The 22,234-nt window shown below is 49.6% G+C and overlaps 1 protein-coding gene across 1 annotated transcript; it reads left to right on the top strand.

Annotated features, from left to right (window-relative positions):
* Window positions 1-2,278: 2,278 nt before the first annotated feature.
* Casp9 (caspase 9) lies at window positions 2,279-19,632 on the top strand. Its single transcript, XM_051173672.1, has 9 exons — window positions 2,279-2,482; window positions 4,637-5,036; window positions 7,657-7,691; window positions 9,069-9,245; window positions 9,614-9,703; window positions 10,634-10,781; window positions 14,744-14,923; window positions 15,400-15,509; window positions 17,096-19,632. Exons 1-9 carry the CDS (start codon window positions 2,351-2,353, stop codon window positions 17,183-17,185), a joined length of 1,362 nt encoding a protein of 453 aa, XP_051029629.1. The 5' UTR covers window positions 2,279-2,350; the 3' UTR covers window positions 17,186-19,632.
* Window positions 19,633-22,234: the final 2,602 nt, after the last annotated feature.

Here is a 22,234-nt window from a genome sequence, read left to right on the forward strand (position 1 = left end):
TTAAAGACACCGCGCTGCGAACTCGTGCACAGACCAGGCTGGGCTTAGCATTAGGCGAACTTTTTGGTTCCTCCCATTCGCCGTAGGCACGTGGATCTGGCGTGGTTGCTATAGAAACGGAGCGCGCTTTTCTGCAGGGTCCGAAGGCTAGATCTTGACCAGCGAGGCCAGAACGTGCCTCCTAGCGAGGCGGAGTCGCTATGAATCACGGGATGCCAGGAAGACCTCCCGGAACCCGGGAAGGGTTTCCATTGGTTGCCTGAAGGTGGCCTACGTCTAGCAACAGTTGCTAGGACGGGGACGCAGTCGCTGGTCCCAGTTCACTTTAACCCTATTCATAGAATCCTAGAGTTTGAGCGGACCTTAGGGATTCTTTCTAGTCCATCTCTCCATGTACTGAGACTCAGAGAGGGCCAATGACTTGCCCAAAGCCCAGGATTCAAGACTCCAAATTCTATCAACTAAAGAATGTTCTAGACTGGGACTTAAACACTGGAAAGGGGGTGTGGTGAATAAGGTTGATATTTTTTGCGCCCGTGACCGAGATTTCTGGGGATGCATTTTCTATCCCATGTCTCGTGTTGAGATTTTATGTAGTCATTTGCTTTTCTCTATTAATCTTTTTTTGTTGTTCCCTTTTGAGACCAGGTAGGCCTCCAATTTACAGAGATCCGCCTGCCTCTTGCCTCCCGAGTGTTGGGATTAAACGTGTGTATCACCATCCCCGGCTGTATCTTTTTATTTATTTATTTATTTATTTATTTATTTATTTATTTATTTAATATCGTCTGTCTCCTGCTCTTCCAGGAATGTAAGCTCCCATAGGTAGGGTTTTTTAACCTGTCTTCTTCAGCACTGTAACAGAAAGTATAAGACACCAGTGAATATTTGAAAAATAATGAAAAAAAATGAAGCTAAAGACTACTTTACCCCCACACCCTGTGCCCGTGTGGGGAATGAAATGAGTGTGCCCTGCAAGTGCTCTACCATTGAGTTATACTTGCGTTCCATGCCTAAGGTTTTGCAGCTCAGGAGACCAATAAGTAGATGATTGTTTCGGGTTTAGCTCTTGCACTAGCCTCAACAGACCAATATGGAGTCATTCATGCTAGATTTGTTGTTGATGCTGTTAATTTTCCTGTCAGGAATGTGGCAGGGATAAACATAAGAAGTGTAAAATGGCTAGCACAATGCTTATTTACTTTTCATACGTGAAATGAGTGGTACGAAACTGAGAACAGAGGGCTAGATTCCTGGCAGTTTCTCTGACGTAGTTGGTAGGGAGGGAAGGAGAGAAGAGGGAGATGGAAGTCTGTGTGACTCAGTTGGGTGAGTCACGATAGTCCGAAGCAAAGGAGTAGTGGGCAAGGAGGGGACTTGAGGTTTTATTAGCCACAAGGTTGGGGCTTTAGAAAACAGCAAGGAGCTTGAGTGATGTGGGACGGACCTCTAGGCATGGCTTTGTTTTCCTTTTGCCAGTGGTGTGACCTTTTGAGAGTCTGCAGCAGTAGGGTGGCTGTGAATTCTGGTGGCGCAATCGCTCCGTGGGGGTTAAAGGTGCCACAAGTGTTAAGATAGGGACAAGGAGACAAGACCTCAGAGCCTAGAACCCTAGGAGGCCTGGGGCCCTGGCAGGAGCGCGGTGCTGCCGGACGGAAAGTCACGTGGGGTGGCCCAATGGGGCGTGGCAATGTTAGGCGGGAGGGAGTTGGAGGCTGGGTGAGGGGGCAGGATCGGGACCTGAGAGGGACCGAATAGCACCCTAGTGAAAAACGTTGGAGGGTGGGGCCTGAGGACTGGACCAGTGGAGCAGTGGAATAGGGGAGCCCTGGGGGCGGGGAGAGGGGAGAAAGACTGTGGATTGGAGAGCGGGCCTGGGGGCGGGGCTGAGGAGCATCCTCGGGCCGGACAGGAGCATGGAATAGGGGCGAGACTTAGGGGCGGAGCCGCATCATGTGGGGCGGGTCTTAAGAAGCGAGAAGTGCCGGGGCGGGGCCTGAGGGGGTTCAGGGGCGGGGTAAAACGCCGGGACGGGCCTGGCGGGGCGGGGACTAAGGGGCGGGGCAGAGAGTCGGGGCGGGGCCGAGCGTGTGTGAGGGGAAATGGGGTACGGTGGGGAAGTGGGGGTGAGAGTGTGGCGGGTTGCTGTGAGGTGGTTGGGGAGGCGGAGCCGAGTGGATGCGGGGGACCCAGGGCCGGGCGGAACCTGATGACGAGGTGACTGTTGGCCAGCTGGGCCTCCACGGGGCGGGATCCCTTGCTAGGGCGATGTGGGGGCGGGCCGTGGGTGCCGGGGCGGGACCCGAGGGCCGGAAGCGGACGGAACCCGGGGTCCCGCTATCTGCCTGCCATGGACGAAGCGGACCGGCAGCTCCTGCGGCGATGTCGGGTGCGCCTGGTGAGCGAGCTGCAGGTCGCCGAGCTCTGGGACGCTCTGCTGAGTCGAGAGCTCTTCACGAGGGACATGATCGAGGACATCCAGGTGCGCCCCGCCCCCGGGCGGCCCCCGGTTTTCCCGCGGCGCAGGTGGGCACTGGGAGGCTGAGCTTTTGCCCTTCCTGTCTTGCACAGAGCACAACCCACGCCCTGGGAAACCATGCATGGGAACTCCGTTTTCAGAGCCTTCCAGAATTCAGTCCCCTTAATCCTCCAGAGTCTTATGGAGTCCGGAAGAATAAATAGGAAAACCCCAAACATCTCTTTTCCGGAGTGTTTGCCAAAGCGACTGTAACCTGCACCATGCTGGTACTTGTGTTTATCTCGAGAAAGTAGGCGTGTATTTTTCCTGCTCAAGTGTAAGAGTCCTAGGCACTGGGACTAGCCTGGCACTGGCTCGTTGTGCACATCATTTACCCTCTTTGAGCCTCGGTTTCCCGGGCTGTGAAATGGAACAGTTGTCATCCTGTCCTAGGCCAATGAGATAAGAGATGTGAAGCACTTCCGTGCCTGACACAGCATGTCCTGGCTTTTTGAGTCGGGCATTTATGTATTAAGTGCATACTCTATAAAGAATCTTAGGGGGAAAAGGGGATTTGATATTGGTAACACAAAGAATAAAAATCAAACACTTGACCTTTGAGTTTGAGAACAGCCTGATCTACAGAGTGAGTTCCAGGACAGAGACAGCTACACAGAGAAAACCCTGTCTCAAAAAAAAAAAAAAAAAAAAAAAATCACTTTAGTTTTTTTTTTTTTTTTTTTTTTTTCCCAGTTGGCCCTCACCACAGGTCTGAAAAGGGAATATTTCTTCCTGAGGGTTATGAGGCAGGCTGTCTTCAGCATCTCTATTATCATCCAGGAACCTGGTCTGGTCCAGTGAAGGAGAAATAGAACGTGGTCCAGAGCTCTATGACCCTATGACTACCTACCAGTTAATAATGAAATCAGCCCTTGGTGACACACCCCTTTAGTCCAAATACAGGGGAGGCAGAGGCAGGCAGATCTCTGTGAGTTCGAGGCCAGCCTGGTCTAAATTAAAAAAATATATATATAATCAGTCTTAGAAACAACTGATCGAGGGAAGTAGTTTGAAGAGAAAGTCCTAGCCTTCAAGGGACATTAAGAGGGACTTCCCAGGGAGGTACCAGTAGCTTGTCTTACTCCCTTCTCCAGCTAAGTGTGGTCAGAGCAGTATCCTGGCCTAGTGGTGGGTTGAAAGGAAAGACTGGTTCTAGGGTGATGGTATACACCTTTAATCCCATACTTAGGAGGTAGAGACAGGAGGATCAGGTACTCAAGGGTACATTCTTGGCTACATATGGAGTCTGAGGCCAGCCTGGCTGCATGAGATCCAGTCTTCAGAAGCTAAAAGCAAGGACTGGAGAGCTGCCTCAGTGGTTAAGAGCACTTGCAGAGGATGTAGGTTTAGTTTTCAGCACCCACAGTCAGTTCTCAACTGTCTGTGACTGCAGCTCCAGAGGATCTGACACTCTCCTCTGGCTTCAGGAGGGTCAGAAGTGCAAGGTCATCCTTGGCTAGATAGGAAGTAGAAAGCCAGTCTTGACTACTTGAGAAATTTTCCCTCCCCAAACCAAAATGGAAGCTCCCCAACCCCCATACAAAACGGAACAACCTCTTTCCTCCAGAAAGGAGAGGCTGGGAATCTTGATTTCTGTATTCAGTTCCCTCATTTACTTAAATGCTAGCAACAAATTTAGAAAATATGGGGATTGGAGAGATGGCTTAGCATTTAAGAGCTCTGGCTGCTCTTCCAGAGGACCGAAGTTCAATACCTAGCATTCACATGGCAACTCACAAATGTCTATTACTCCAGTTTTAGGGAACCTGACACCTCACACAGACATACAGGCAGGCAAAACACCAATGCACATGAAATAAAACAAATAATTAAAAAAAGTTTAGAAAACTTTAAGTACCTGTGCAAACCACTGGCCACCATTTTGCTCTTTTTCTTAGGGCTAATTAGCACTTACCATGGTGCTGGACACACAGTAGGTGTCTTTGAGCACTGCAATAGACAGACAAGCAAAGGCTGCAGAGGGACCGGCATTCATTGCACTGCTGGATTTGTTTCTGCACAGCTGCCCCAGGCTTGTGCTAGAGGAAAAGTGGGAGATAGGGTGAGCTCCAATGAATGTCCCTAGATAATGCGTGTCTGGTTTTTCTATCCAAACAGCGGGCAGGCTCTGGGTCTCGGCGGGATCAGGCCAGGCAGCTGGTCACAGACCTTGAGACCCGAGGGAGGCAGGCCCTTCTTCTCTTCATCTGCTGCTTAGAGGACACAGGCCAAGACACCCTGGCTTCATTCTTGCGAAGTAGTCTGCAAGCAGGCAAGCAGGATCCAGAGGCTGTGAAACCCCTGGACCGCCTGGTGCCTGTGGTCCTGGGACCGATGGGAATCATACCAAAGGAGCAGAAAGCAGTGAAGTTGGACCCATCGCAACCTGCCCTGGGAAACCTCACCCCAGTGGTGCTGGGACCAGAAGAGCTCTGGCCTGTTCAGCTCAGGCCAGAGGTTCTCAGACCAGAAACACCCAGGCCAGTGGACATCAGTTCTGGCGGCACCCATGATGTCTGTGAGTATTGAGAGAATGGTTGGTGGGCAGGTGCCATGGAGTGTGACTCAGGGTACAAATTGGTGGGTCAAGATTCAGAATGTAATTCCAGGGTTTGTCTTGGTGAATGCTATAGGAGATGAGTGGAATATTCCAGTCAGTCTGTAGGAGATGTGATTTTGACAGCTCATCTGAAAATCAAGAGTATGTTTTGGATGTTCCTTGTTTCTCTGAGTGTTTCCCGAAGGAGCTGTTGCTCAGGGTTTGCCTTTGGGTTCTGTTGGATGACTGAAAGTACCCAGGCCTGACAGGAAGAGTGGGGAAGCCGTTTGTTAGGACTCTGCCCTGCACACATTCATCTTATGTGATGTATAAACTCCTACCTGCCTGCAACCATTCAAGGCAGATGCCTTTAGATTCAGCCCTGTAAGCAAGGAAGCAGTGTCCCAGGTAGGTGCATGCATGTGCACACAGGTTGCCACCCCCACCCCATCACAGTACAGGACGTTTTAGTATCCCAGGAGACCTTGTCTCTTCAGTCAGTACTCACTCCTGCAACTGCGGTAATTGCTGTCGTAGTTTCCCTCACTCCTGTCACTTTTGCTTGTCTTGGTACAACAGTGAAAATGAAATCATCTCGTATCTTAGAAGCTCTGCTGAGTCCTCATCTTCACCCATCGTGTCTGTATTCCATTCATGGTGTGGTGCTGACCTACAGTTCCCTTTTTCACTACTAGGTGGCAGTATTCCTATTGTGAATTACCTGAAGTCATTTATTTGGTGTGCACATGTGTCCTCACACTTGTTCATAGGTGCCATTTGTGCAGGAATGCATGTGTCAGTTGGTTAGAGGACAGCTTTGGGTGTCATTTTTCAGAAGACATCCGTTACTTTTATTTTAAAAATATTTGTTTTATATGAGAGAGAGAGAGAGAGAGAGAGTGTGTGTGTGTGTGTGTGTATGTGATGTGTACTATATGAATTCAGAAACCACAGACATCATAACAGTGGCAGGTCCCCTGGAACTAGAGTTACAGGTGGTTTTGAACCACTATATGGGTACTGAGAACTGATCCAGAACCCCTATAAGAGCAGTGAGCTAGTGAGCATACTTTTTTTTTTTTTGGATACAGGGTTTCTCTTTGTAGCCCTGGCTTTCCTAGTGCTAGCTGTAGATCAGGCTAGCCCCTCCCTGTCAGAGATCCACCTGCCTCTGCTTCCCGAGTGCTGGGATTAAAGGTGTGCACCACTACTGCCCAGCTGCAGTAAGTACTCTTAACCACTGAGCCTTCTCTCTGGTTCCCCCATCACTTTGATTTTGGAGACAGGGTTTCTCACCGGCCTGGGACTGATGGATAGAAGAGTCTAGGCTGGACAGCGAGCCCCAGGGATCTACCTGCCTGTCTTTGCCTTTGCTGTACTGTAGTTACATGCCACCATGCGTTCTTTATGTGGGCTTTGGGGATAGAACTCAGGTCTTCATCTTTTATGACAAACACTTAACACACTTATGTTGACAGATACATGGATCATTCTTTCTTTAAGATTATATTTTTGCCGGGTGGTGGTGGTGGTGCTCCAGCACTCTGGAGACAGAGGTGGGCAGATCTCTGAGTTCGAGACCAGCCTGGTGTAAAGAGCTAATTTCAGGGCAGGTTCCAAAGCTACAGAGAAACCCTGTCTTGAAAAAAAAAAGATTATATTTTTATTCTATTGTTAAAATTATGAGTTTGTGTGGGTATGTGCAGGTGAGTGCAGTACCATTGAGTCCAGAAGCATGAACTTGGAGCAGGAGCTTATGTAGGTGTGTGTGTGTGTGTGTGTGTGTGTGTGTGCTTTGCCTGCATGTATGTGCACTACATGCATGCCTGGTGCCCACAGAGTGTCAGATCCCTTGGAACTGGAGTTAAGGATGAATGTGAACTATGTGTTTACTGGGACCTTAAGCTGGATCTTCTGCAAGAGCAGCCATTGCTCTTATCTGCTGAACCGTCTCTCTATCCCTCTCCTCCCTTACTGCTCTCTGCTGTGGAGTTCATAGGAATCATGTGGTCTGTACTGCTGGTTTGTTTGTTTTTTTTTAACATAGCCGTGTGCTCTTCCAGGTTACCCAGGGCATTGTGTGGATCATTGTGTGGCTTCTCTTTAGGACGTCCCTCTTGAGTGTCCGAATCACAGTTTAAGGCTTTAGAGAAAGACTTTAGTTAAAGGTTTGGACAGCTCTTTTCAAGGGTGGAAGTGTGTTTAATGTTGTTGGCAACTTTTAGACACTTCTCCATGGTGGCCGTGTCACTTGACTCTCCTAGTCCTGCTGTGGGAACTGTCCAACAGCTCCTTGGCCTTTGTCAACTGAACCCCAACACCCACTTCTCTATCGCGGTAAATAAGGATCTGGATAAACAAATAGGCCGAATAGATGTTTATTCAGGGAGAAATAACTCACAACCTAGACAGATGAACACCAGGAAATTCAACCCGATCCTCTCCTGTCCGAGTCAGGCCAGAAAGAGAGCGCCTTTCCTGGCCCCCTCCGACCTCCTTCCACAGGTCACTTCCACCCATGGCTCCACCCCCAATGGGCGTGGTCAGTGCTACAGAAGGACTATCTCACTACACTTCTCTTCTTTCTCTGTCTTTGTAGGTGTGGCAGAGAAGATCAAGGGTCATGCGGAATTGGTGAGTCCTAGTGTGATTAGAGTTTGTCTTTTCCCCTTGCCTTTCCCTGTGGCTGAGCTAGGAGCTCAGCTCCAACCACTCTTGTTGGCTCCTGACCCCAGCTGGAGCACCTTGTCCCACCCATCCTGCTGATCTGCATTGAAACATAAGGAAGGGCTAGGTCCTCTGGGGTGTCCACTGCAAGGCAAGCCACTCATGCTGTCCTTCCAGTCTAAATGCTCTATGGCTCCCATGTATTTCTCCATGTTGGAGACAAGACCACTTAACCTGCAGAGCCCTGGGCTGGGGAGAGGAATATTCAAATAGAGTGATCAGACCCGTGGTCAAGCCATGGAAGAGGAAGTTCAAGGGTCTGAGCCTGGGGAGAAAGATGTTCCAGGAGATCAGAGGGTGAACCCCGCCCGAGACTGCTGTGATTGAACCTACCATTTACCCCTCAGTTGAGCCTTGGGCCAATGCCACAAAGTTGCATGAAGTTTAAAGTCCCTTTGGGGTGAATGTGTCTAGGTTGGTTGGGTTCTTTTTGTTTGTTGTTATTTTTAAGGAATTATTATTTTCTGAGTATGGGTGTCCTACCTACATGTATGTTTCTGTAGCACATGTATGCACAGAAGCTAGAGGAGTGTGTCAGATCCCCTGTAACCTGGAGTTACAGACAGCTTGAGCTGTCATGTAGCAATGAGAATTGATCCCCTGTCCTCTATAAGAGCAGCCAGTGCTCTTAACTGATCAGCCATCACTTCAGTCCTACCCCCTCCCCGATTTTCGCAACAAGGGTTTATTATTTATACCAATGTGTCCTAGAACTCAATATAAAGATCCAAGTTCACTTTGAACTTGTGGCAATCTTCCTCCTCAACTTTTTGGTGGTGGGATTACATTTTTAATTTTTTTTTTTTTTTTTTTTTTTGAGACAGGGTTTCTCTGTATTGCTTTGGAACCTGTCCTGGAATTAGTTCTGTAGACCAGGCTAGCCTCAAACTTACAGAGATTCAACTGCTTCTGCCTCCCGAGTGCTGGGATTAAAGGCGTGTGCCACCAACACCCAGCTGGGATTACATATTTTTGTATGTTGTTTTTGTTGCCTCTGCTTCCTAAGTGCTAGGTTTAAAGGTACTTGCCACCAAACCTGGCTGTGAGTATGTGTGGTAGCCATGAAGCTGGGTTAAAGTTTTCCATCCCTGATTTCTAAGATGGCATTCAGTTCTCTCTGGTATTCAGGAATATTCTTGGTACTTGTCCAGCTGGCCCTGGGGTATCAAATCTCATGTACTGCGCTGGGTCTCCAGACTGGACGATGTAAGTGAGATCCAGGGTTCACAACCTTTCCTGAGGAGTGCTCTCCCCCCATGACATTGGAAACCTGTCATTGGGCAGGCATACATCCTGGATGCAGACCCCTGTGGCTACTGCCTCATCATCAACAATGTGAACTTCTGCCCTTCCTCGGGGCTCAGCACACGCACTGGCTCCAATGTGGACTGCGAGAAGCTTCAGGTCCGCTTCCGCTGGCTGCATTTCATGGTGGAGGTGAAGACTGACCTGACTGCCAAGGTACATGCACTGTCCCATGAGGGACACTGTCCAGAGGAGGCTCTCTGTCCAGAGGTTGTGGGAAGTGACAAGGACAACTTAGTATCAGACCTAAGCCTGAGGCCTGGCTTTCTCAGTGCCTACCCCTTGACATCTTATGCCTCAGTTTCCCTGTGTAGAAGTAAGAGTGATTGCTCTCATAGAGTTATCGGAGGGATTAAGTGTCTGTTGACCAAGCAGAGTGTCTTTTCCTCCAAATGGAGTCAGCATGTAGACTGTGTCCATCACACGTCCGCCTTGGGAGCAGAGTGCTGTGTGTTGGCTTCTGGGTGGACCCTGCGGGTCAGACCTCCTGGTGCCGCTGCCTTACCTGCTACCTTCCTTCGTAGAAAATGGTTGGAGCTTTGGTGGAGATGGCAGGGCGGGACCACCGTGCCCTGGACTGCTTTGTGGTGGTCATCCTCTCTCATGGCTGCCAGGTAGGAAGCCGCTTCTCTTGATCCTTGGGAGGCCCTGCAGGAGCCCTGTCCCTTCTGTGTCCACAGAGAGAGAGAGAAAGACGTGAGGCCCTGTCTCCCCCCCTGCTGTCTTCAGGGCCCTGTGGGCCTCCGAGGGGTTGCCTTCGTGGGTGGGCGGTGGATGGGGAAGCCCTGTCCAGAATGGGAAGGACAAGTAAGACCTGGTCACAAAGCTTTCTTCCCTGTTCAGAACCAAATGCAGCAATCTCGGGTCTTTGCTTCCGCTGTGCTCTGTATTGTACATTCCCAGGCCCTTTACTGTTGAGTGGGACACAGGACATTGGGTTCCATCTGGTGCTTGGCCACTAATGCACTAAGCTCCTACCATTTCCCAGTCTCAGATCCTTCATCTTTTAAGTTGAGGGACTGGAGGCCATCGAGATGGCCCAGCAGAAACAAGTTCTTGCTGGCAAACCAGGCAACCCAGATCCCGCATGGAGTAAGGAGAGAGCCGACTCCCATAAGTTGTTCTGCGACCCCACGTGCATGGGCATCAATATCACATACACCCAACAACAACAGCAACAACATAAATGCTGTTGTGTGTTTGGCTGCTTCAGAGGGGCTGGAGGACAGGAAGGTGGACTGTGGAGATTAGGTGAGGCCTGGGAGTCAGCATTTGATACAGGTCTTTGGGTGATGCTGACACTGGTGGCCTGGGAACAGTTGGTCTACACACTGCCAGTCTGCACCCTCAGGCTCCTTTATTCCCATAGTTAGAGGAGTCTAGGGCCCTTAGAATTGATGCTAACCAGCCTGCTCTGTCTCTGTCACTCGGTGGCCCTGTCTAGGCCCTTCTGAATATTGACATACCCATACAAGGTCTTGGGCCAGGCCTCTGCTTTTCTACCCAGAGTCTTGTCTTTGTAACCAAGGTGCCTTGTCCTCTAGGCCAGCCACCTACAGTTCCCTGGTGCCGTCTATGGCACAGATGGATGCTCCGTGTCCATCGAGAAGATAGTGAGCATCTTCAATGGGACTGGCTGTCCCAGCCTGGGAGGGAAGCCGAAGTTGTTCTTTATCCAGGCCTGTGGTGGGGGTAAGTGGCACTCAGCCTCCCATGAGCACAGATGAGGAACCATTGCCTGCTCCCTTCCCCACCCAGCCCCTCACTGTGTCAGGAGTTCCCCACACACACAGTCACTGGTACAGCAGGAGGACACCTAGCTCCCTCAGCCGAGCATCATCTGAAGTGTGTGTGTTGCACTGGCCCTGATGACTTCAGCCCCGGAGTTTCAGTAAAATCAAACAAAGTGGGGCTAGGGAGTTAGCTCTGTCTGTAAAATGCCTGCCATGAAAAGGAGGAGCTGAGCCCCAGCACCCATGGAAAAGCCAGGCACAGTGGTGTGTACCTGTAATCCCAGTGGGGATAGGTGGGGACTGGAGGGCTCTTGTGCTTGCTGATCAGCCAGTCCAGCAAGAGACCTTGTGTCTAAAAACCAGGTGGGAAGTGATTGAGGGAGACACTCAGTATTGTCCTCTTTGCCTGCATACGTGTATACACACACACACACACACACACACACACACACACACACCCTTAAGGACAAAACAAATGAGTACTGGTCTTTTAGTGTGTTTATCTAGATAAGGACACCAAGGAATTCTGGCCATTCTGCACCAGGGAATCCCTTCCTACACTCTCCCGCTCTACCCCAGGGGCAAGGTTCACCTCATGGCCCCCTCTTCCTGCCAATGCTCTTTCATCAGAATATTGACAATATGGAGGGAGAAGCCGTGATGTGCTCTTGGGCCACAGCGATGCTGTGTTGTTCACCCTTTTCCTGATCTAGGGTGTTCTGCAGTCATGCTCCAACTCTGACCACTGAAACACACAGAGGGAACTAGGAACAGAGCGTTTGCCAGCTTCCGGGACAGTGACAGGAGGGTTTTAGTTCCACCCATATGAATGGTCTAACTCTTCCGATTTCTTTTTTGTGTTTTTTTAATTTTTGGTTTTTCGAGACAGCCTTTCTTTGTGGATCTGTGTAGACCAGGCTGGCCTATAACTTAGCGATCCACCTGTCTCTGCCTCCGGAGGGCTGGGATTGTTCGCCACCACTGCCCCGCAGCTTTTTTCTTTTGTAAATCTTATATGAGTATTTTACATGTATGTATGAATGTATGTGCACCACAAATGTACAGAGACCTGTGGAGGCCAGAAGAGGGCATGAGATCCTCTGGAACTGCAGTTAGAGATGGGTGTGAGCTGCCATGTGAACCAGCCTAGGGCCGTCTACAATATCAGCCAGTGCTATCATCAGCTGAGCCATCTCTTCAGCCCCTAACTTTTCCTTTTTCCCTGTTTACAATTTATTGTCATTGCCTCTAGGATGTTTTCTTATACCCCCTTCCTTGACAAGGTCAATCCCAGCACTTGGGAGACAGAGGCAGGAGGGTCTCTGTGAGTTACAGGCCAGGCCAGTCTACATAATGAGTTCCGGGGCAGCCAGAGATACATAGAGAGACCAGGAAGTGTGACCTTCTGCTGAATGCTCCTGCCACTTGGTGGTGCTGTGTCACCTAGGAAAGGAAACATAGTGGCTTCCCTTGTCCCCTGCCTGGCTGGGTGTCTAGTTCACACACATGCAAATGAGGCCAGGATTTTGGTGACTCTACTGTTACTGTTTTCAAATTTACCATTCTATTTAAAAGGCAACTTGTCACCTACCCTTTGTTAGGACGTAGCATAGAACCAGGCTGCAAAAAGCTCCCCCAGAGCCAGTAACTTGTATGGTATTGTCAGTGTGACACAGTTGTCCTACAGTGTGATGCTCTTGGCCAGAGTCCAGCTGTGGCTCAGTCAGGCTGAGCTGTCAATTTGGGGTAACGCCTCTTTCGGATTTTAGAGCTTAGGAGGAGAAGGCAGAAAGTAGCCACAGTTGGCCCCAGCCGCTGAGGGCTCCCGTGCTGGGGGGACTTTCCGCCTCCTGCTGTAGGATATAAGGGGGTCAGCCCCTCCATGTGTACACTGTAACCCTGCAGACTAAGGGTGACACACGAGTAGAGATGCGTCTGTTGTCCCCTCTCTGACTTGTTCTTTCCTCTTTCCCATGTTTACTTTCCAACAGTGGTCATTTGGATGATGACAGCCTTTCCGTCTCCACAGGGGGCCGTGGGCTGCACCTGTATTATTTCCTTAGGAAATTGTGAGTTTAGGAGGTGACACAGATTTGGTTACCTGTGACTTGGTTTTCTTTAGTTGAGGTGTGTGTTTGCTTCAAAGTTGTAGTTAAAGATTTTAATATGATATATATATATATATATATATATGCATGTATGTATTTCTGTTTGGTGCACACATGCATATACACATACATTTAGTGTATATGTTTACACCTGTGCATGTTTGTGGAGTTAGAAGGAAACTTGGAGTCAGTTCTTTCCTTCCCCCACTTGGATTCATTGGCAGCAAGTGCCTGTACCTACTGAGCCGTCCTGTTGTAACCTATTTGGTATAGTTTGTATTTCCTCTTTGGGATACCATACAATGATTAGGGTAGTTCAAAAATACTAATGATTGGGCCCATTAGCACAGACCTGTAATCTCAGCTATTTAGAAGGCCAAAGCAGGGTAATGAAAATTCATGGCCAGGGCCTGGAGAGATGTATCTGTGGTTAAGAGTGCATACTGTTGCCCAGGACCCAGGTCAATGAATCAATGGTTAGGATTATATACTATTGCAGAGGATCCAGTTCAGTGAACCAGTGGTTAAGAGTGCATAGTACTGCAGAGGACCCAGCATTGTGAGATAATGCTCTTGTTCGATGTAAAGATTTGTCACTCGTATTGGTTTAATAAAATGCTGATTGGCCAATAGCCAGGCAGGAAGTATAGGCAGGGATATCAGACTAGGAGAATTCGGGGAAGAAGACATGGGGGTGGGGGCGGTGAGAAGTACTCACCAGCCAGACACAGGGAAAGCAAGATGAAAATGCCTTATTGAGAAGAGGTACCAAGCCACGAGTCTAAACATAGATAAGAATTACAGTTTAACTTAAGCTGTAAGAGTTTGTTAGTAATATGCCTGAGCTATAGGCCGAGCAGTCTATAATTAATATAAGCCTCTGCATTTATTTGGGACTGAACAGCTGCAGGACTGGGCAAGACATAAATGTCTGTCTATATGTAGCACCCAGCATGGGCTGGTGATGGGGGACATCCTTCTGCATGCTGTGATTATATGTTTCTCTTATTGGTTGATGAATAAAGCTGTTTCGGCCAATGAACAGGCAGGATTTAGCCAGGCAGGAAATCCAGACAGGAATAGAGAAACATAGTAGGCAGAGTCAGAGAAATGCCATGTAGCTATAATGGCTGGGCCTCACTAGTAAGACACGACCACACGGAGATACACAGATAATTAGAAATGGGTTAATAATTTAGAGAGAGCTAGCCAATAAAAAGCCCGAGCCATTGGCCAATCAGTTTATAATTAATATAAGCCTCTGAGTGTTTATTTGGGACTAAATGACTGCAGGACCAGGTGGAACAAAAATTTCTGTCTATAGTCCAGTTTAATGAATCAGTGGTTAAGGATGCATACTGTTACACAGGACTCACATGAGCTCCCAGGGCACCACATTGGGCAGCTTCCTATACCTGCAGCTCCACGGGATCCGACACCCTCTTCTGGCCACTGTGGGCAACTGCACTCCTGTAAAGATACCTCACCTTCATTCACACACAATTAAAAATAAATACTCTGCCAGGCATGGTGGTTTATGTCTGTAACCCCATCACTGGGGACACGGAGGCAGGCGGATTTCTGCAGTCTAAGGCCAGCCTGGTCTACATAGTAAGTTCCCGGATAGCCAGGTCTGCGTAGTGGGACCCTGTTTGAAAATAACACAGGTGTGCTTCACCGTATCCAGCTTCAGTCCTTCCGTGCTCACAGGTGAAGCCTTCAGGTGCAGGCATTCCCCTTCTCAGGAGAAGCTCTTTGTGCCCTAGCGCTTCTATGACCTAGTGACATTGGGGTCTGTTTTTGCTTCTTGCAGAGCAGAAAGACCATGGCTTTGAGGTGGCCTGTGCTTCCTCTCAAGGCGGGGCCTTAGACAGTGACTCGGAGCCAGATGCTGTCCCATACCAGGAAGGCCCAAGGACCTTTGACCAGCTGGATGCCGTGTCAAGTTTGCCCACCCCCAGTGACATCCTTGTGTCCTATTCCACCTTCCCAGGTGAGCTCGTCTGTGCTCACACCCCTAGCCCTGGAGGCAGCTGTGTACTGAGGTCTTGTTTCTCCTGGGCACAGCCTGTGGGGGTCTTTGTCACTTCACCTCTCCTAAGCTCCTTCTCAGGGTGAGGCAGGCAGGGCCTCAGATCGGCATGTAGATTAAGAAGAACAATCCCTTTGGGGTTAACCACAGAGTAAACAAGGGAGGGGGCTGGCACACCCTCAGCACAGTGCTGGGCACCTGGTGGTAAGGCAGGATAAGGTGCACCCTTCACTCTCGAGACCCCTGACCTCTCAGAACCTTGATTTCCGTACTGAGAAGATGGGAGCCCCAGGCAGTCAAGTGATGTTGAGGGTGAAGAGTAGCAGGGAGCCTCAGGGATGGGGCTGCCCTTGCCACCTGTCCACGAACCACAGTCTGGATCTGGCTGTAGCCTGCTTGTTCTGCTGTGTGGCAGAGTTCATCTTGTTCTCCTGCAGGCTTTGTCTCCTGGAGAGACAAGAAGAGCGGCTCCTGGTACATTGAGACCCTGGATGGTGTCCTGAAGCAGTGGGCTCGCTCTGAAGACCTGCAGTCCCTCCTTCTCAGGGTGAGTACTTCTTCCTGAGGGGCACAGAGGCCTGGCGAGCAGGGCAGTAGGCTCCAGTCAGCTGGAGATGCTGATGCGCTCTGGCGGAGAGTCAGGGAGCACTTTGCCTCTCAAATGAGGAATGTGACCATGGCAATGACATTTGTCCTATTTGCAAACTGCCATCTTCCCTGACCTCTTTAGAGACAGATGAGCAGGCAGACATCCGGTTCCTAGACGACAGAGTGTTCTTAAGTGCCAGGTGGGTGGCTCAGGGGCGAAAGCATGGCACCCCGAAGCCTGGCCATGTGGCATATCCCACATGCTCTCTTCCTAGATAGTTCCAGGTAGCCCAAGCTGGCCTAGAACTTGCCGTGTAATGAACAATGGACTTGAACTTTTGACCCTCCTGCCATTACTTCCGGTATGCTGGGTTTACAGGTGTTAACCACCACACCCAGTTTATTCAGTGCTGGGGGTGAAGCCCAGGGTGTCATGCATGCTAGCAAGTAACCTCCCAACTGAGCTACATCGCCAGCCCCATGCCATGACCCTTGATCATCAAGCATTGTGACTTTGTCTAGATTATCCCTTTCCTGGAGGCCTCAATGAGGATGAACAGGGAAGGGGCGTGGCAGTGCCTTGCTCCACAGCAGCCAGCAGACTCAGCGCACTTGGTTGTACCCACAAGGTGTACCAGGCTTTTTCTTTTGACCACCAAGCAGCTGCCAAATCATGGAGACTTTTTATTAGTTATGAGTACTTGGCCTAGCTTAGGCTGGCTTTTGTCTATCTCTTTTCCCTTAAATTGACTTGCTTGTCTTTATCTACCTTTTGTCTCAGGGGTTTTGACCTTTCTTTCCTTCTGTATACTTTCACTGCTCCTCGGGTGTGGCTGGCGGATGCCTGGATTCTTGCTTCCAGAGTGTTCTCTCTTTCTCTTCCCACCAGTTTTTGCTCTTCCCCCTATTTATTCCCTGCCCACCAGCCCTGCCTCTCCTTCTCCTGACTTGCTATTGGCTTTTCAGCTTTTTATTATACCGATCAGGTGCCTTAGGTAGGGAAGGTGAGGCAAGTGTGAAACACATTTACATAATTAAACACACATCCTTAAACATCATTAACAAATCATTAAACACAGCAGCATAAATAAAAGTAACACACCTTTGTACAGTTCAGGTAATATTCCGCAACATAAACAAATGTAACACGTCTTTGCCCAGTTAAAATGGTAGTCCACAACAACTAGGACCCTGTGGGCTTCCACTTCTCAGCCCAGGTACACACCCCGGGACTGTGGAAGTCACTTCTGGTCCTACAGGGTAGGGGACAGCTAAGTAGCGCGTGTGGCCTCTGGGTCTCCCCTCCCCCCCACTTTCTTACCTTTTTCAGTCTGATTGGAATTGTGAATTTTCGTATTAGAAAGCTTGAATTTTCCATTTTTTTTTTTTTTTTTTTGCTCCAGTTGAAGTGTTTGTTCCATAACCCACTCAGGATGCTGTGGGTGGGGTGACCTGCAGATGACTCCCTCAGTTGCCTTCCCCCTCTGAATGGACTCAGACAAGGACACTGAACTCATACACTGCCCCTGTGCTTCTGTTCTGCAGGTCGCCAATGCTGTTTCTGAGAAAGGGATTTATAAACAGATTCCTGGCTGCTTTAACTTCCTCCGGAAAAAGCTGTTTTTTAAAACCTAATGAGGCTGGGACTGCTCGATGCCTCAGTGTTCTCCCCTAAACCTTCCTGGCCTGGAGGTGGCAGACGCCAGGACTGTCCTGCAAAGCCAGGGTTTTGGAACTTGCCTGGCAGACAAGCTCCTGACAGCTGCCAGGTTGGTGACAGATGCAGGGCAGTGGAGGGAGAGGAACAGAGTGCTGTCATTGTCACCTGTCTCCAGCTGTGGGTAGGTCTGTGGCCTGTGATGCCCAGGTCCTCTCCAGAGCAGGGCTTCTCTGCCTCTGCACTGCTGACATGTGGGGTTGTATAGTCCTGCCATGGACCGTCCTGTGTATCCTAGGGTGTTTGAGCCATCTCTGGTCTCTGCCTGCCAGCTGCCCTGAGCACCCTCCTGAGTTCTACCAACCAGAAACATCTACAGACATTGTCACTCTTGCCCAGGGAGTCATAACACCCCCACTGGAGCACCAGTGTCCACAGGGGTCTGTGGCTCAGACTCACCAGCATCTCCTTCCCCAGACCCACAGTCCAGCTGGCCCAGTGTGGACGCCTGGGTCTGTGAGTCTGGTCCAAGGTTCCAGAAGGGTTCGTTCTTCCTTCAGCACAGAATTAGTTCTTAAAGGAATGACTCTTCGGCCGAAGGACTTTTGCCTGTGTCATCCCCACTCCCAGTCTCTGTTCTTTCCTAAAGAGGAGACTTTTTTTCTCAGCATTTCTCCAAGTCTTCTATGATCCCTGCCTGAGCCCGGGTGGTAACTTATGGGGGGCAGGGAGCGAGGAGTCCCCATGGATCAAGTCTCCTGTCTGAAGGATCACGGTTACCCTACTGGAAACAGCAGGACAGAGTGTGGCGCTCCTGAGTCCCCACTCTGTCTCCCATATCCTCCTTGTTAGGTGACCCTGTCCCCTGACACAGTGACCATGCAGTGGTGAGATGCTGGACTTCCCTGGACAAGATGCTGTCCCTGGGTCTTTACAGATCTCCTGACTTTTCTTTCTTTCTGCTTTCAGCGGTCTTAGCCGTGAGAGCATCCACTTTTGCTCAGATGGTAGGGTGCAAGCCTGGCTTGTTTATTTTTGAGCTGGGTCTGACTTTGCATCCCAGGCTGGCCTCCAAATCTCCATCCTGGGGTCTCCTGAGTACTGAGATTACACTGCACCAGCACACCAGCCTCCTCACAGGCTTGGGTTTGGGCCGTCTTCAGCGTCCAGAGGTTAGGATGTCTGGTTTATAATAAGACAGATTCATACCATGGTGGGGTTGAAATCATCACTTTATTACTACTTTCCTTATGTGACATTTGCTCGGTGACAGTCCCAGAGGCATCTTTGGTTAGTTCTTTTCAATCACCTGCAGGACACACAGGACAAGGTGAGGTTAACCTGGTGACTGAGCATTGAGTTCAGTGACTCTCAGGGAGAAAGTGCGGTCACGGCTTCCCCTCCCTGTGAGAGGGGTCTTAGCCTGTGGTCCTGTTGGGGCTGCAAACCGGATGCCTTGAGTCTCGAGTGAGGACATGACAAATGGGCAGATGGTGTGGCTTTGGGTGTAGTTTGTTTCTTTGTTTTTCTCTGAGACAGGCTCTCACTATGTAGCACTGGCTGTCATGGAAGTCATTCTGTAGACCAGACTTGAACTCAGAGCTGCCTGCGTCTGCCTGGCAGATCAAAGGTGTGGACCACCACACTGGGCTAATTTGTTTCTTAGATTACTCTTTGAGGCACTAAGACAGTGTATGGGCTGAGGGGCTGTCTCTTGGTTTCCAAGACCAATCAGCAGGATCACCTTTTTGGGTGTGTCTGTTTTTGGTGCTGGGATGGAGTCCACATACTGTATACTTTCTATACTACAATAGCTCTTGGGCATTTTTTTTTTTTTTTTTTTGTGAGATGGGGGTTTCTCAAAGGCCCAGGATGCCCTGAAAGTTGCTATGTTGCCAGGAAGACCTTGGATTCCTGACCTTCTCGTCCACCTGTGCTGAGATTCCCTGTGCATTCTAACACAGGCTCTGTAACCCAGTGGAGCCTCTGGTTTCTATAGCACAGGCCCTCAGAGCAGAGTACATGATCCTTGTCCAAGGCTGCTCACTGCAGCAGCGCCGGCATTAGAAATGGAACACAGATGAAACATCCCTCTTGATGTCTGTGTTGTGGATACCCACAGCAGTTATGTCAGGTGACAGCAGGGTGTGTGTGTACAAGTACAATGAGACGGTGGCTTTGCTTAGAAGATAATGTACACACTTAACGGTGGGGTGTTAATACATAATCCCTTCACCTCAGCCTGTTATTGGCCAGGAAAGATGTTTTTCAGGGGGGAGTGCCTCTTCTTCTAGATGGTTTCTTTATGTGACAGCTCTGGTTGTCCTGATACTCACTTTGTAGACCAGGTCGGACTTGAGCTCACAGACATGCTGCTGCCTCTGCCTCCCCAGTGCCGGCATTAAAGACTTTTGCCACCATTGTAGGACAAGTGTTTTGATTATCTTGGCTATGTTAGGCTGCTTTTGTCTCATATAGCCCAGGCTGAAGTTAAAACAGTCCTCCTGCCTCTGTCTTCCAAGTACTGTCATAACACACCTGCAGCACCCCGTCTGGCAGTATAGGTTGTATTTTTGCTTTGTTTTATATTTTTGTCTTGTATGCACACAAAGCCCAGAAGAACACAGCATGTAATCCCAGTGATTCTCTCAGTAGAATGGGAACAAAGTTTTAATCAGGGGATCTTACTTCCTACACTCCTATATTCTTTTTACAAACAAAATTTTGAATAAGGAGATGCTTCCCTTCTGAACAGGACAGTAAAGATGTGATTGCTGAAGCATCCATTTGACATTTTCCAATGGACATTTACTGAAATGAGGAAATGCCCTGGGCTTCCTCATCTCCTCATGTGTGCCTGTGGCTAGCAGCTTGCTGGCCTTGGCTATCACCTCCACCTGTCTAGCCAGACGCTCCCAGGCCCCCTCAGGGTTGCAGCTGTTTGAGACTCTAGGCTACATGTATACACACACAGTGTGGCCTTGTACTGGGACCATGTGAAGCTCCCATTGCTTGCAGCTGCAGGGGCAGCCTTCTCCAGGGACAGCTGGCTGCTCAGCTCCCTACTACCCCCCCCCCCAGCATGCTGCACTGAGTGCTCTTTTGAGAATGCAAGGGCTCTGCCCAGGTGCCCAGCAAGGTTCCCTTTCCCTTTGTGGTCTTTCTGACGCCCCCCACCTCTACCCCCACCCCCCACTCATCTGTCCTCGGTGTCTGCCCTTGCCTGGGAACAGCAGGTGCTGCTGGGACAACAAGTCATGCTTTGGGTCCCAAAGGTGCTGCAGGCTCAGCTGCACAGGGACTAATGCAGCAGCTGGGACCACAAAGGAAGGTCCTAGGATTTGCTGGAGACAAAGCCCTTGAGCAACTTTCCCTGCAGTCATCCAGGCTCCTTGGAAATGTCTTTAACTGCTTTAGATTCCCAAACTTTAGACATGGCTCTGTCCCCAGTTCACAATAAAACAAAATGGAAAAAACCCTCTTGAGTTTTCTTTGTTTTTCTCTAACTAAAAGGAAGCATTTTTTTTTGTGTGTGTGAGTGTATGCCTGTGTGTGTGTGTGTGAGAGAGTGTGTGTGTGTGTATGAGAGTGGGTGTGCATCTGTGTGTGTGTATGTGAGTGCGTGTTTGTGTATGTGCCTGTGTGTGTGAGAGTGTGTGTGTGTATGTGTGTGCCTGTGTGTGTGTGTGAGTGTGTGTGCATCTGTGTGTGTGTGAGAGTGTGTGTGTATGTGAGTGCATTTTTGTGTGATTTGCCTGTGTGTGTGTATGTGTGTGTTTGAGTTTGTGTGTGCCTGTGTGTGTGTGTGTGAGTGTGTGTGTGTTTGTGTGTGAGAGAGTATGTGTGTGCCTGTGTGTTTGTGTGTGTATACCAGAGCACAAGTGTGGAAGTTGGAGTACAACTTGGTTGGAGTTTGCTCCCTACTATTTGGGTCCCGGGCACTGAACTCAGGTCATCAGGTAATCAATCAGACTTCCCACCAAGCGCCTTCCTCTCACTGATCCATTCATTTCTCGGTTGTGACACTCTTTCCTGGGCTGTGTGTAGTGTGGGCAGACCTGAACCAGCACGGAGACAAACAGCTGAGAAGCTGACAGGTAGGGATGGGCAAACTTGGGTGCAGCCTCAGGCCGGCTTGGACGAAACCCTCTCCCTCCAGCCCATGCTCATTGCTGCTCGTTCATGTCTGGGTTTCTGACTTTCGAATTAAATTAGTGTTCCCTGCAAATAAACTGGAGACAATGAGACCACGACAGCTTCCCTTCTTTATGGGCTCAGCCACAAGTTCCACCATCCTTGCTGTTCCTGCTGAGGAGCCTGGCTAGTTCAAGTCCCATTTCCAGATAAACAAACCAAGGGGGCAGCTACACAGGAGTGGATTGACATACACCCCGTGGGCAGATTTCCCTTTCCAGCATCCCTCTGCAGCTCCCTGTCCCCTCCATCCTTTGATTGTGCCAATTTCCTGTTGTTCTGGCTGCCCCTGCCCCCCATGCTGCCTGTATCCTCAGCTGCTCTGGCTGGTCAGCTTGTCTCAGGGTCCCTCCAGTCTCTCCTCCCAGCACTGGGATCAGAAGCACGGAGTACCATTCCTGTCTTTTTACATGGGTTCTGGGGATTGAACTCGGGTCCTTGTATTGAATGGGATGCACTTGACTTCCTTCATTCCCGCTATTTTTTTTTTTTTAATAATTTGTGGTTATTATAGTAAAAAAGAAATTGTGCTTCCAGGAGAAGACTCTCGGGATACACAGCCACAGGAAGGTAAACTTGGTCCTTATTTGCCTGAGATTGACCCAGCATAGAACTGAATAGACCTTTGTCCTGGGGCAGATGGAGACAGTTGGTGAACTTTTTGTGGGAACTAAGCACTCTTTGTGGGAACTAAGTGCTAATATCTTAGGCTGTGGACACTCAACCCATTGGGTGTGGGCTTTGTAAATACATTTGATCACTGACTGCCCTGGAGGGTGGTGTCTGAGCCTATACACCCATAAGAAGAAATGATATACTTTTGCTGAACCTAG

This window comes from Phodopus roborovskii, unplaced genomic scaffold (assembly GCF_943737965.1).
Source record: "Phodopus roborovskii unplaced genomic scaffold, PHOROB, whole genome shotgun sequence".
Classification (NCBI taxonomy): Eukaryota; Metazoa; Chordata; class Mammalia; order Rodentia; family Cricetidae; genus Phodopus; species Phodopus roborovskii.